The 14,851-nt window shown below is 44.8% G+C and overlaps 1 protein-coding gene across 3 annotated transcripts in view; it reads left to right on the plus strand.

Annotated features, from left to right (window-relative positions):
* The window catches only part of sik3 (SIK family kinase 3), a 42,359-nt gene that overhangs the window by 18,234 nt on the left and 9,274 nt on the right, over positions 1-14,851 (plus strand). For 2 of the 3 annotated variants that reach the window (XM_015337547.2, XM_015337549.2), the window contains exons 8-20: positions 33-143; positions 1,249-1,386; positions 1,850-1,927; positions 2,155-2,264; positions 3,497-3,653; positions 4,313-4,465; positions 4,849-4,922; positions 6,624-6,764; positions 7,020-7,161; positions 7,524-7,643; positions 9,126-9,226; positions 11,194-11,303; positions 14,281-14,563. In XM_015337547.2, the coding sequence (XP_015193033.2) occupies positions 33-143; positions 1,249-1,386; positions 1,850-1,927; positions 2,155-2,264; positions 3,497-3,653; positions 4,313-4,465; positions 4,849-4,922; positions 6,624-6,764; positions 7,020-7,161; positions 7,524-7,643; positions 9,126-9,226; positions 11,194-11,303; positions 14,281-14,563 (1,718 nt within the window). The remainder of the gene's footprint in view (positions 1-32; positions 144-1,248; positions 1,387-1,849; positions 1,928-2,154; positions 2,265-3,496; positions 3,654-4,312; positions 4,466-4,848; positions 4,923-6,623; positions 6,765-7,019; positions 7,162-7,523; positions 7,644-9,125; positions 9,227-11,193; positions 11,304-14,280; positions 14,564-14,851) is intronic. The other variant, XM_015337548.2, reaches the window with a different exon arrangement.

Raw genomic sequence — 14,851 nt, forward strand, 5'->3', positions numbered from 1 at the left:
GTGCTTAATTCTTTTCCTGATCTTTCCATCAGTTGATAGCTGAATGCGAGCAGGTGAAATCGGAGCAGCAGACAGAGCCCATTAATGAGCAGGTGCTTTTGGCCATGGTGGAGATGGGCCTGGACCGTGAGCGCACACTACAGGTACTGCCACAAGGGGAAGACCATGAGCACACAGCCATTCTCCCATAGTGCTGGAGACAGCACACGGTGGTGCTGCCTTGTGAAACAGTGAGAAAGTAGGCATGCTTCCACAGTGATGAAAGCAGTAAGCACACTGCAGTGTGTCAAATAGTAGACAGTGAAAACATAGCTTGACTTCCACTGGGTGGGGAGACAGTGAGCACATTCACTAAAATACATTTATGTTGGGAAGCAGTGAGCTTGTTACGCTACACCCCCTGGAAGTGACTGAGCCACTGTTGTCTTTGTGGACAGTCAGCACAACACATTACCTGCCCCTGGGCATGTGCAGTGAGGCTACACCTGTACTGCCACTGGGGGAGATAGTATGCAAATTTTACTCTTGTCTTTGTGAGAAGACAATGAGCACACTATAACACTACCTCTGAAGGAGACACTGCTGCCAGTAGGGGGAAGACAATGAGAATGCTACTGTACAGTGGATATCAAACAGTTTTTTTATTTTTAATTATTTTACCTAAAGATTATCCATTTGATTTTCACTTAAATATTGTTGGTTACAAGATCTTATTAAAGGTGAAAAAAGGTCGGACATGATTTGTCTTGATTTCAGCCTTTATATCAACAAAAGCTGAAATTTCAGTAAGGGTGTGTAGATTTTTTATATCCACTGTATGTCCACTGGGGTGGGGGTGTCAGGGACAATACTGCAAAGTGGAGCAGAGACTGTGCCTCAGATTGTACCTTTACCCCTCAGGCAGGCTCTTCCCTGACCTTCTCATTTGAAGAGTATCCACTAGGTGCTAAAGTAAGAGAGCCAAAGGCACTTCCTGTTTCAAATTTATCCAGTGTACCTTACTGCAAAGGATACAAATTGTGTGGAGACCCTGGGGAAATTGATTATCCTGGCTTTCTAGTCCTCAATGATGGAATTGATTGCTTTTAGTTGCTGTGACAGTGGCACCCTGAAGGGACCACTGTTTGAAACACAAGGCCTTTAGTTCACCTAGGGGGAAGGAATGAGCGTGATTGTTAGTTGCTGGGTTCGATTTGAGAGGAGGGACATTAGGACACTCCTTCACGTGCTCTTGTTGTCTCCCTGTAGTCTCTGCACACAGATGCTTATGATCACTACAGCGCCATCTACAGTCTACTGTGTGAACGGCTGAAGAGACACAAGACCCTGCGCATTGCTCCCCCTACCCACAGAGCCATGACCTACCCTGGTATCAACACAGTACAGGTACACCCCAGAAGTGCCCATAAGAGCAGCACTAGAGAATGTACTACTACATTACTGCACACAGTTAGTGCTCATGGTATGGTACTGTATTTCCCTTACAGTCTACACACTCAGCTGGTCTCACTGTACTGTCCACACTGTACAGAGTACAGACTGCACTTTTACCTCTGTACTGTGCACTTAATAGAGTGCACACTCCACTGTCAGTATTGTCCTTAACAGTGTATAGGGTGCAGACTTTACTGTGTCCTGTTTAGACTGGAACCCTTCAAAGACAGTGTAGAGTGTGCTGTGTAAATATGAATGTTATATAAGCAATGGTGTCTTAACAATTCTTTTGTGTTTTAAAGATTCGCCTCTTCTTTCTTCTTATCTTCCCCTTTCTTTGTTCTTGCTCTTGCTCTCTCCATCCCATTTTCCCCTGGCCCCTCTCACTCCTACCGTCCTCACTCTGTCTCCGCAGGCGGATCAGCCCGGCAATCCAGTCAGTATCACTGTCCCTCATGTCCAGCTCATCAACCCTGACAACCAAATCGTGGAGGTCAGTGTGACACAGCTTCCACACACCCAGAGGACTTAACTCTTTCATACCGTTCACACAATGCGGATACACATTTTCCTGCTATCTCCTTGATAGCCTACAACACTCATTCACCCACTTACGTTTGTGTGTAAAAAAGTATGCATGATGTGATACCTGTGTGCCAAAGCATGACTTGCTCTTTGTGTCTCTTTGTCCTTTCTTTCCTCCCTCTTTCCTGCCTGCAGACGGATGGGGCGATGGCTCTGGACAGCGATGAGGGAGAGGAGCCCTCTCCAGAGGCCATGGCGCGGTACCTGTCCATGAGAAGGCACACTGTGGGCGTGCCAGACCCCAGGCCAGTCTTCCTGCCGTCTCCCACTGCATAGTGGTTTAGTGCTTTTCAGGATTTCTGAGCTGCAGGCAGCTGCACATGTTGTACAGTCGAAGCAAAATTGTTTTCACTCCATGTGTCTATGTCGACATACTGAAAGTAAGGAAAATAGCTTGAAGTATCTAGCCTATAAGGACATTTTAAGAGCCTACAACTGGAAAAATGTTGTCAGACTGCAATACAACTGTGTGAACACTGCATAGTGTCGTAAACTGCACGTGATCATCATGCTGATATGTTGGAACAAGTGAAAGTCTTTTGATTTGACCAAAATGTATCAAACGGGAATTTGGCAGGGGCAATCAGTCACTTAAGAGAGCTCCAGATATCAAACTGCAGTGTGTCTGATCAAGTACAGCAGGTGCTGAAAAAGTATTTTTTAGAGAGGGGAATGGCGCATCACATGGTTTGAACTGTCCACCAGGCTTTGGACATATGCTGCACATATGCTTACTTTGGATTTTTCTACTTATCTATGATTGTTTTAGTGCCTCGCCTATGCTAACTTTATATAATGGAGACAGTATCTTTACCTCAGGGTTCTTCTTTAAAAGCAGTTGACAGCTAAAACAGGGATGCATGGAGGTGGGCAGAGCATGATAAGATAAGCTGCAAAGCTGGTGTCAGAAAACCTGAAGGATCTGGATCGCGGTTTATGACTGCGTTGTTGAAACAATAGCTGATTGCAACATCCAAAGGAAATGTCCTGGTAAAAGAGACGGATGTTGACTAAACACATATTGGAGGCATCAGAATACTATTATGATTCCAGGTCATGATGTTGTTCATGAAGTTGTTCTGAGGACATACTCCCTTGCAGGAAAAAATAAAAAAGCAAGTTGCCTTACAGCTACAAACAAGCTTTGATCAAAGCTTGATAAGATTCTCAGTAAAAAATCCTTATTGTGACTGGGAAAGCAGTACATACAGACTTCCCATTTTAATGAACATGGAATTAGAGACCATTTGCTATGAAATATATTATTCACAATAAACAGCTGTGTTGCACCACTATGTTTTTAAGGGAAGCAGCTCTTAAAAAAAGGTTCTTGATTAGTAATATGGAAGAAACCATTATCTTGCCCTCATGGGTCATCAAGTTGTTCTGTCAAGTAGAATGGAAAGTTTGCAAGTGAATGTGTGAAAGCTTTTCACTATAACCAGTGAAATTTACTGGAGACTTCTCACCCTGGCAGGACGGAAATGCAGGAGGAGCTGCAGAAACTGGCCCCTGGGTTCCCTCGCGTGGCTCCACAGCCCCCCTTCCTCCCACTGGCCCCCAATGTCAGTGTCATGCAGAATCTGATGCCAATGCAGATTCTGCAGCCCGCCACACAGCAGCTGGAGTATAAGGTCAGTGCGTGCGAATAGAATCAGCTCCATCTTTAGGTCTCAACTTCACACACAAGCCTGCTGTGTACGCAGTGTGTCACAAGTACTTTACGTAAAAACTCTAAACTGCTGCCTTTTCAACTTGATTATGTGAGTATGGAGCCATAGTCATAATCCTGAACCCTGCTTTAAACCAGTGATAAAGCACCTTGTGAATTATTTTTTGGAGACTGCGTTTGAAGAATGGTGATGTCATAGGTACGAAGTTTGTCTAGTGGTAAATGTGCACAGTAGTGGTATTTTTGAACTAGTGGTATTTTTGAACTGTTTTGTCTTATTTACCTATCCGATTTGGAAGTGTTAGTTATTCATCAAGGCAGGTCATATGTCTAACCCCTCATATCAGCATGACAGTGAGGTCTAAATGCTCTTAAACATGCAGCTTTAAGAAACATTCCACTGTGAAGACATGAGAGTTAGGGGCACCTAGAGGAGATGTTTCTACTACAAGCTCGCAGGCTGGGACATGTTCTCTGACTCAAACACACACAATCCTGTCAGCATTTGTATTGATTGTGTGCCACTGCACGGTTGACCACTAATAAAATCCAACAAGGCTCCAACTTGGCAATGTTCGGACAACAAGGTTGAATCTGATACTGCTGCTCATCTCTCCACAGGAGCAGTCCCTACTCCAGCCTCCCACTCTCCAGCTCCTCAATGGAATGGGGCCCCTGGGCCGCAGGGCCTCAGATGGTGGTGCCAACATCCAGCTGCATGCCCAGCAGCTGCTGAAGAAACCTCGTGGCCAGTCTCCCCTGGTCACCAGCCCGGTATGTCTCTTAGCCAAACATGTTTATCTATTCTTGTACCATTTCTTATTTACTCTGCATGTCTCTCTGTATGTGTGGCTCCAGTGTTCTCTCTCTGTATGTGTGGCTTCAGTGCTCCCCTTGTGTCTTTGTCTGTTTCCTTGACTATCTCTCTGTCTGTTTCTAGTGGTGTCTGTTACTCCAGCCTATACCTATGCCAATACTGCCTTGTCACCTGCCTTGTCTTTCTCTTTCCTCATATTATACTTCTTGAATTCTCTCTCTTTCTCCCCATTACTGTCTTAAAGTTTGTGGCCCTTTTTCTTTCTGTCTCTGCTGGTGACTAGACAACCTACGGAAACTCACTTCTAAAGTGTCTAACCTTACCCCCCGGTCTCTGCCAGCATCCTATCCCAGCCGTTACCCCTGTGGATGAAGAGGGCTCTGATGGAGAGCCTGACCCTGAGGCAGTCCAGAGGTAAGAGAGGTAATGGGCTAGACGGAGGGCAGGCAAAGGTGTGTCCCAGGCCTCATTCTGTATTAGTACAGCTTCTAAAATGGGAAATACCTCAATGGAGGAGCAGGAGGATGGCCTTACGCAGACTCAGCCATTATTGAGCTCAATACAGAGCAATGCAGTGTTGGGTCTGCCCCACAGAACTAACAAACTGCTAAAGTATTCTAATCCTTTTATACATTACAGCTTCACGTAGTACATGGTAAAGGTAGGTCTGTTTCAGGCTCAGGTGATTTTCACTGTATTCTGATCTCTTCTTCTCTTAACAGGCTATGAGCAAACCAATTACTGCTGTTTTTACAAATCCCATTCTTTCATACTTTAACAGACCTTGAAGCAGTTTGCAGTAAGGATGGAGTTCTTTGAGTGCTGTGCTGTGCTGTTTGCACCACCACCAATGCCAAAACACTCCATTTTACTTTATTTTCCCAAAAATAAGATGCACCTTTTTTCTTCCAAGTTTCAGTGTGGTACAATCAGCCTTGGCTTACATTTGAATACAAGTAAAAAAGAATCAGAAGCTGATCAGGTTGCTGACATATTTACATCAGGAGTGCTGAACAGTGTTGAAATGTACTGTAACGGATTGCCATTTTGCTTGGTTCCGGCGTGTTATGATTCTCATAAAAAAACGTTTATATGAATTTTTAATTATACAAAGTAAACAAGAAATCACTGTACGTTTTTTCATTTAGAATGAGGTGATCGTTTGTCTTTAAAAGTAGTGTATTATTATTATTATTATAATTATTATTATTATTATATAATTTTTGTTCACCTAATCATTTAGCTTTAGCCTAGGTTACATTACATATCTGTTTGCTTTAATCTTATCTATTCAAAAAATCCTCCTATCTGGAACCCTTTACCCCCGAACCCCCACACATTTCTTCTTGATAGGAGGAAGTTTACTGTAATATAGTATTTTAAACTCCTCACCATTTTCCTTTATTTATTTTAAACCATGAGAACCTTTATTTCATCTCAACAATTTCTATTCAGAAAGGTAACTTGTGCTTTGTAATGTTCTTTTCCTACAGTCCAAATTTCTGGGTGCAGCTTATATTCGGCTGAATACTTAGTCATACCACAACTTTTTGCCACATTGTCTTTCTTTTATGTTCTTTTATGTTGAATTAAGTTGTAATTCAAAACTCTTAAAAAATCATGAATCTTAAAATTCACAATAATAATTTAATGTATTAATTACACCATAAAGTACTGTCTAGAACCTAAATAAGGTTTATAAATAATGAAATATTTAGAGAGAGAACACTGGAGCCACACATACAGAGACACAGAGGACTACTGAAAGAAGTAAAATAAATATTTAAATATTTTAAAACAGAGGCACTTCTTAAAAATAGTTCCACAAACAGTAAGCTTCTGTAACTGCTCACGGTTACAGAAATTAGTCAGATTGTTGTTAAATTATTCAAAGTGTCTGTTCCACAGGCTGAGTCAAACCATCTACTGATTTGGGTCCTGGGACAGTCCACTTGTGCTCTCATGCTAGCACAGATCTTGACCTTGGGTACAAATATGTAGGCTGTGACCAAGGGTCAAAGTGCGAGTACGTAAGGGCTTAAAAGTGATCACTGCCTTTTTTATTTTCTGACCCCTCCTCTCCTCTCTTTATCTCTACCTCTCTCCCTCCCTTAGGTATCTGGCCACCACCTCGAAAAGGCACACCATGCACGCCATGACCAACTCCCCTGCCGAGGCACCCCCCGATCAGCAGCGGCAGCAGAGTTCTCGCCCTCGAGTGTGGGCACAGCATCTGCCACTGGAGCAGCACTGTCGGTTAGCATGCTAAGCTAGCACACAGGATTGATTCTGGTGTTGACTCACTGGTTCTGCACCCCATACATCGACTGGACACTGAGTGACACATTATCTGATCCTGGTGCTTTCACACTGGTACTGGGCCTGATACACTGACAGCCTAAAGTGACTGACTCAATCACACTTGATAACAGGGCCTGATAATTGACTCATCGGTTCTCAATGGAACTCAGTAGTTCTCAATGAAGGGATTGTAATGCGTTTTGTTTTTAGGTCGAGCTATAAGGATTGTAACACTCTCCACTTGCCCACGGAGAGATTCTCTCCTGTCAGGCGCTTCTCTGATGGAGCTACAACTATCCAGGCCTTCAAAGCACACCTGGAGAACAGCAGCATCATTAAACAGCTCAAACAGGTACAGCATCAAGCCTCTCTACATGAGTGTCATCCTGGTGCAGTGTCTTTCTCAGTCTTCGTATGTGTCTAGAGCTGCAGTGTTTCTATTGCGATGGTCTTGACCATCTCACTGTCTCACATCCAGCTTCCCATCAGATTGTCTTCCTCCTCCTGTCTCTGTGTCTCCTTTAGACCACTGTTGAGTCAGAACTTTCTTTATACGACATTGTGAGCAGTTACACAGTCTAAGCTCTTGTTCTCTCAGAAATCTGCAGGAATACACAGTTATCCTCCCTCACTCAGGAATGTGAGCAGTTATCAGTCTGAGCTCTTGTTCTCTCAGCACTCTGCAGAAATGCACAGTTATCATCTCTCTTTCAGGAGTGTGAGCAGTTACAGAAGATGTATGCAGCCCCTCAAGATGAGCGGCTCCTGGAGCACACACAACAGCAGCACATTCTCTACCAGCAAGAGCAGCAGATTCTACACCAGCAATTACAGGTACAACACTGCCTTGCAGCCTGTGACAGGGCCTGCACTGACACAACCAGTACAGGCCATGTGTGTGGCTGTGTGTTTATATGGGTGTGTGTGAGCAGGAGTGTGACTGTGCGCCTGTGTGGGTGTGTTTGACCAGGAGTGTGACTGTGCGTGCGTGCGTGTGTGGGTGTGTGTGAGCAGGGGTGTGACTGCGCGCGCGTGTGTGGCTGTGTGTGAGCAGGAGTGTGACTGCGCGTGTGTGTGTGGGTGTGTGTGAGCAGGGGTGTGACTACGCGCGCGTGTGTGTGGGTTTGTGTGAGCAGGTGTGTGACTGCGCGCGCATGTGTGGGTGTGTGTGAGTAGGGGTGTGACTGCGTGCGCGTGTGTGGGTGTGTGTGAGCAGGGGTGTGACTACGCGCGCGCGTGTGTGTGGGTTTGTGTGAGCAGGTGTGTGACTGCGCGCGCATGTGTGGGTGTGTGTGAGTAGGGGTGTGACTGCGTGCGCGTGTGTGGGTGTGTGTGAGCAGGGGTGTGACTGCGCGCGCGTGTGTGCGGGTGTGTGTGAGCAGGGGTGTGACTGCGCGCGCGCCCGTGTGTGTGGGTGTGTGTGAGCAGGAGTGTGACTGCGCATGTGTGTGTGGGTTTGTGGGTTTGTGTGAGCAGGAGTGTGACTGCGCGTGTGTGTGTGTGGGTGTGGGAGTAGTCATTTAGGCAGTTGACTCCGGTTTTCTTGGAGATCGGGACAGTGGTGGTTTTCCTGAAGCAAGAGGGGACTGTGCATTGAGTGAGGGAGAGATTAAATATGTCCGTGAAGATGTCCACAAGGTGATGTGCGCAGGCCTTCAGGACACGATATGACATTCTGAAATGTTGCACATTTATTTCTACTGAATGTTATCAGATCTTCATGTGGTTACTAGTGATCTATAAAGGAAGTCTAAGAGAACATATGTCACCAAAGGTTAATTTATTTAATAAACAAAGTCATCCAACATTCAGTGTTCCTGTGTAAAAAAGCTAATGCTCTCTCATAGGTTTAAGTATGGTCAGCTGTGTGAATCTTTTATTAAACAATTGGGCTGATTTAGGCCAGCACTGTGCTGTATAAAACTCACAAACCCCCATGAAATTGATAAAATTCAGTGGTGAAAATATGCAAAACTTCCGAAAATCCGAAAGGGAGCAAATACTTTTTCATAGAACCTGAGGGGGCACCCTGATTCTGCCAAGATCAGGCTATACTTCCAAAAAAACAAAATATTCTAAAAAAAGATCAAAAGTGAACTTTTGATGTGGGAGTGCATTTGGACATGATTCATTATTTTGGCATGTCGGGATGAGGTATTGGGTCATGACCCAAGAAGGCATTTGAGTTTTCCCCTATACAAGCTGCAGGCTTGTGCAGTATGTGCTGTTGAGGTGGGAGAGAAGTGTTGAAGTATGTGTTGCTTTTGTGTTGGTGCACAGGTTAACCAACATCTGTGTATTCACATTGTCTTCCAGGAGTGTATCCGCTCCCCGCAGCCCTCACCCCCCCTGCAGGCACTGTCACTGGGACAGCACGGAGAAGCCCAGCCCAGCCTGCTCACTCACCAGCTACAGAGGTACTCGAGACTATTACTGTTCTAATTTTACTGATTGCTTTTGTCAGGTTCATGACTCTTCATGGTGTGTAATCTTGAGAACATTCATTCTTAATAATATTCAGTGCTGTGCAGTGGGTAGCATTGCTGCCTTGCAGCGCTAGGGCCCTGGGTTCAACTGCAGACCTGGGATGCTGTCTCCATGGCATTTTTACATTCTCCCCATGTTTGCGTGGATCTCCTCCAGGTGCTCCGGTTTCCTCCCATAGTCCAAAGACATGCTGGTAGGTTAATTAGCTTCTGGGAAAATTGGTATGAGTATAATAATAATAATTAATAATAATTGCTTACACTTATATGGCGCTTTTCTGGACACTCCACTCACAGCGCTTTACAGGTAATGGGGACTCCCCTCCACCACCACCAATGTGCAGCCCCACCTGGATGATGCGACGGCAGCCATAGTGTGCCAGAACGCTCACCACACACCAGCTATTAGTGGGGAGGAGAGCAGAGAGTAATGAAGCCAATTCATAGAGTATGTGTCTGTCTCTATGTGTTCCCCATGATGGACTGGCGTCCTGTCCAGGATGTATCCTGCCTTGTGCCAGTTGCTTGCTAGGATAGGCACCAGCGGTTAGCAAATGGATAGGTGGAATACTAAGTTCTATACTGTCTAATCCTGAACACTGACTAGTGCTGTTCTCAGTTGCACTGAGAATGCCGATACAGAATACTGTGATTGATAATGATGTTCATTGATTAGTAAGAATTACAGTAAGGATCAATGATCAGTAATATTATTACTTATTATTAAATAATAACAGTTAGATATAGTGCCGTGCTGCTCAATAATGTTCTGCAACATTGAACAACGCTGATGAAGGTTGACGGATGTTCCTACCTTGCTCTCTCTTCTTGTCTCTGTTTCTCTCTCTTTTGTTTTTCTCTGTCCTTCTCTGTTTCCTACTCCTTTATCCTTCTCATTCTGTTCCTCTCACTCTCCTTCCTTTACCCATCTCTGTCTTCCTTTTTATTCCTCCTCTTCCTCCTTTCTCTCTCTTCCTGCCCCTCTCCGTCCGGCTGTTTATGCTGGGACCATCAACTTTGCAAAGCTAATCCTGTAACCCTGTCTGTGGATAATACTGTACTTGAGCTTCAGTCTAAATTGAAAAACCCTGGGCTGATATTTGATTCTGGCTTAACATTCGACCCACATGTGCAGCATATTGTCAAAACATTTTTTTTTCACCTCAGATATGTCGCTAGACTACACCCTATGTTATCACTTACTGTGGCTGAAACACTTTTGTCTTCTCCCGAATTTACTACTGTAATGCGCTACTCACTGAGGTATCTAAATCCATATTGAACAAAGTCCTGTATGTTAAAAATTCGGCAGCCAGAATCCTGACCAGGTCTAGTGCAAGTGTTCACATTACTCCTATCCTGGAGTCTTTGCACTGGCTTCCTGTCAAGTTTTGTGACGACTTCAAAATCCTTATGCTCACCTGTAAGGCTCTGCTTGGATCCTGTCTGATCTATTATCACCCTACTCCCCATCTCGCAACCTTCGCTTCTCTAATTCTGCTCTCCTGTCCCCCAAGCCCGTCTACACTCTATGGGTGACAGCGCCTTCTCCTGTTATGCCCCTAAGCTCTGGAACTCTCTCCCCAAGGATATCAGAGACTCACCTTCTGTAAACTAGACTCAAAAGCTTTCTTTAAAAGAGCCTTTACTTAACTGGTTCCATTCTTTACCCCCCTGCTCCACTGTATTTATTACCACCATCTACTGTCTCCTCTGCATATTCTCATCGTGTTTATCTTCTGTATTTTTTATTGGTTATTTTTAATTGTTGTTGTTGTTGTTGTTGTTGTTGTTGTTGTTGTCATCCTGTAAAGCGCTTTGAGAAGCCACCTATAAAGGTGCTATATAAAATAGTTTATTATTTTTATTATTATTTTATTATTATTATTACGCTTCAGGTTGCGGATCCAGCCCTCCAGCCCCCCTCCTACACACCCCAGCAACCACCTTTTCAGGCAGCCCAACCAGAGCCCTCCTCCCGGAAGCACAGCCATGATGCAGGGGCATGGTGAGAATCGCTCTGTCTTTCTGTATTTCCTTTTGTCAGAGTCATAGGCATCGCCACTTGACCCTGGTTAGGGTCCACAGTATGCAAACATGCAGGTGTGGGAACACACTGGTTTCTGCAGCTCTATTTGGGTACCCTTTTCTTAAGCCACAGCAATGAAAATATAAATAGAGTAAAGGTTTAAAATAGGGAGATATTTCATGTGTTTTACTGGCACCCTTATAATAGCAATTGTTTGAATGAGGTCCTAAGGAGTGGTCCTACTAAAGTGCTCACTTTGTGGGAATCCCACTGAATCGACATATCCAGAGGTCGAAACAGACCTGGCCTGCACTTAAATGGGTTTGTGCTTCCACAGTGGTGTTGCAGCGTGGATCTAGTTTTGTTTTTGAGAAACTGTTTGGCTCTGTGACTTTAAAGGGGAGTTGCAGTCCCAATTTCTCAGTCCTGCTGTTAAAACTCCTTAACAAAATGAATTGATTGACAGTTTAGCAAAAATTAACAACTTCTGAATCAAGCATGAAATCAAAAACCGTGTGAAAGTACTGAATAATAGTGTTTGCAAACCCCTGGGCTCATCGTGGAGAGTTCCCATGAATTAATGTGAAGTGTCCCTTCCTGTTCACTAGTCACTGTAATGACCAATGTAATACAATGTCTGAGGGAATAAGGACAGGTTGTGCAGCTGATATTTCACTACAGAACTATTCTGTAGATTCTCCAGTGGTCCAGATTTCAACCCACCCAAACAGTAGAACTAATAATAATTACTTACACATTGCTATTCTGGAACTCCACTCAAAGCACTTTACAGGTAATGGGGACTCCCCAATGTGTAGTCTTCACCTGGTGATGTGACGGCAGCCATAGTGCGCCAGTTAGCTCACAACACATCAGCTCTCAGTGGGGAGGAGAGCAGAGTGATGAAACCAGTTCAGAGATGGGGATTATTAGGAGGCTATAATTGGTAAAGGCTGGGGGTGGGGGAGTTGGCTAGGATACTGGGGTAACACCCCCTACTCTTTTCAAGAAATGTCCTGGAATTTTTAATGAGCGCAGAGAGCCAGGACCTCATTTTAATGTCTCATTCGAAGGATGGTGCCTTTTTACAGTATAGTTCATGATCACTAAGCCGGGGCGATCAGACCCACACAAAAAGCAAGGTGGGGGCCCCCTAGTTTTACCACTGACACCTCTTCCAGCAGCAACCTTTGCTTTCCCAGGAGGTTTCCCCATCCAGGTACTGACCAGGCCCACACCTGCAGAGCTTCAGTGGGCTGCCAGTTGTGGGTTGCAGGGAGATATACAGTGCCTTCAGAAAGTATTCAAACCCCTCTTCTTTTTCCACACTTTGTTGTGTTATAGACTTTCAAAATGGATTGAATTGATTCCCTTTTGCCATCAATCGACACACAATACCCCCTAATGACAAAGTGAAAACACATTTTTAGGAATTTTTGTGAATTTAAAAAAAATAAAAAACGGTAATCTCCCATTTACATAAGTGTTCAGACCCTTTACTTTGACACTCCAAATGGAGCTCAGATGCATCCTATTTCTTTTGATCATCTTTGAGATGTTTCTAGAACTTGATTGTCGTCCACCTGTGGCAAATTCACTTGATTGGACATGAAAGGCACACACCTGTCTTTATAAGGTCCCACAGTTCACAGTGCAAGGCAGAGTAAAACCCAAGTCATGAAGTCCAAGGAACTCTCCGTAGACCTCCAAGGTAGGATTATGTCAATGCATAGATCTGGAAAAGGGTACAAACATTTGGGAATACATTGAAGGTTCCCAGGAGCACAGTGGCCTCCATCATTGTCAAATGGAAGAAGTTTTGAACCACCAACACTCTTCCTAGAGCTGGATGTCTGGCCAAATGGGGTATTGGTCAGGGAGGTGACCAAGAACCCAATGGCTTCTCTAACAGAGTGTCAGGGTTCCAGTGTAAAGATGGGAGAACCTGCCGGAAGGACAACCATCTCTGCAGCCCTCCATCACTCAGGTCTCTGTGGTGGCTAGATGGAAGCCACTCCTGAGTAAAAGGCATATGATAGCCCACCTGGAGTTTGCCAAATGGCACTTAAAGGACTTTGAGAACATTGAGGGTAAAAAAGATTCTCTGGTCTTATGAGACAAAAATTGAACTCTTTGGCCTGAATACCAAATGCCATGTCGGGTGAAAGCCAGGTATCGCACATCACCTGGCTAATTCCATCCCTATGGTGAAACATGGTGGTGTGAACATCATGACATGGGGATACTTCTCAGCAGCGGGGACTGGGAAACTAGTCAGGATTGAGGGAAAGATGAACAGAGCCAAATACAGAGAGGTTCTTGAAGAAAACCTGCTCCAGAGTGCACAGAACCGTGGACTAGGGCGAAGATTCACCTTTCAGCATGACAATGATCTGAAACATACAGCCAAGACAACGCTGGAGTGGCTTCGGAACAAGTCTCTGAATGTCGTTGAGTGGCCCCGCCAAAGCCCGGACTTGAACCCCATAGAAAATCTATGTGGAAAGACCTGAAGATTTCAGTTTACCGATGCTCCCCATCCAATCTGACAGAGCTTGAGAGGATCTGCAAGAAAGGATGGGAGTAACTGCCCAAATCCAGGTGTGCGAAGCTGGAAGAAACATACACAAGAAGACTCACAGCTGTAATCGCCGCCAAAGGTGCTCCTACAAAGTACTGAATAAAGGGTCTGAAAACTTATGTCAATGGGAGATTTCAGTTTTTTAATTTTAATAAATTTGCAAAAATTCCTTAAAACGTGTTTCACTTTGTCATCAATGAGGCATTGTGTGTCTATTGATGGCAAAAAAGAATCAGCTCAATCCATTTTGAAATAAGTCTACAACACAACAAAGTGTAGTTGTGTCTGAAGTAGAGGGGTCTGAATACTTTCTGAAGGCACTGTAGCTGCTGGTTCTCTCGCTCTTGCTTTTTAACCCCATCTCTCTTGCTGCAGGTGGTCCCTCCTCAGTGCAATACCAGCATGGCGCAGCTCTGTACCAGCCACCAAGTGGTAGCCCTCCTCCACCCGGACTATCCCGTGTTGGACTCTCCCAGCAGCAGCCTGGCCTTCCCCGGAGCGTTGGCATGACCCAAGGCCTGCCTCCACAGCAGGTGACCATTCAGGTGCAGGAAGCGGAGCTGGGGAGTGGAGCACAGCGGCAGAGCTTCCTGTCTACACCGTGTGGCCATCGAGTGTTGGGGAAACAGCTGAGCGCCGACAGTGCGGAGACACACAGGTACACACTGCTGAAGAACTGAGAGACTGCTTTCCAGCACATGGCTCACACTGTAACACTGTGACATTTTGTTGCTTGAAATGGACATAAAAGTTGAGTTAGAATTATTTTGATTGAAATGTGGAGCGGCCAAACTTTGGAACCCTACTTATGATCACTCTTTGTTTAAAAAACTGATAGCAACTGATAGCTGCGACTCTTGTTCTGTGCAGGAAGAATGACGATCTGCAGTCATCTTATTGTAGGCTCATTGTAGGCTCCACAATGCCTTATAGGAGCAGAAGGTGA

The sequence above is a fragment of the Lepisosteus oculatus genome, chromosome 23 (genome assembly GCF_040954835.1).
Source record: "Lepisosteus oculatus isolate fLepOcu1 chromosome 23, fLepOcu1.hap2, whole genome shotgun sequence".
Classification (NCBI taxonomy): domain Eukaryota; kingdom Metazoa; phylum Chordata; class Actinopteri; order Semionotiformes; family Lepisosteidae; genus Lepisosteus; species Lepisosteus oculatus.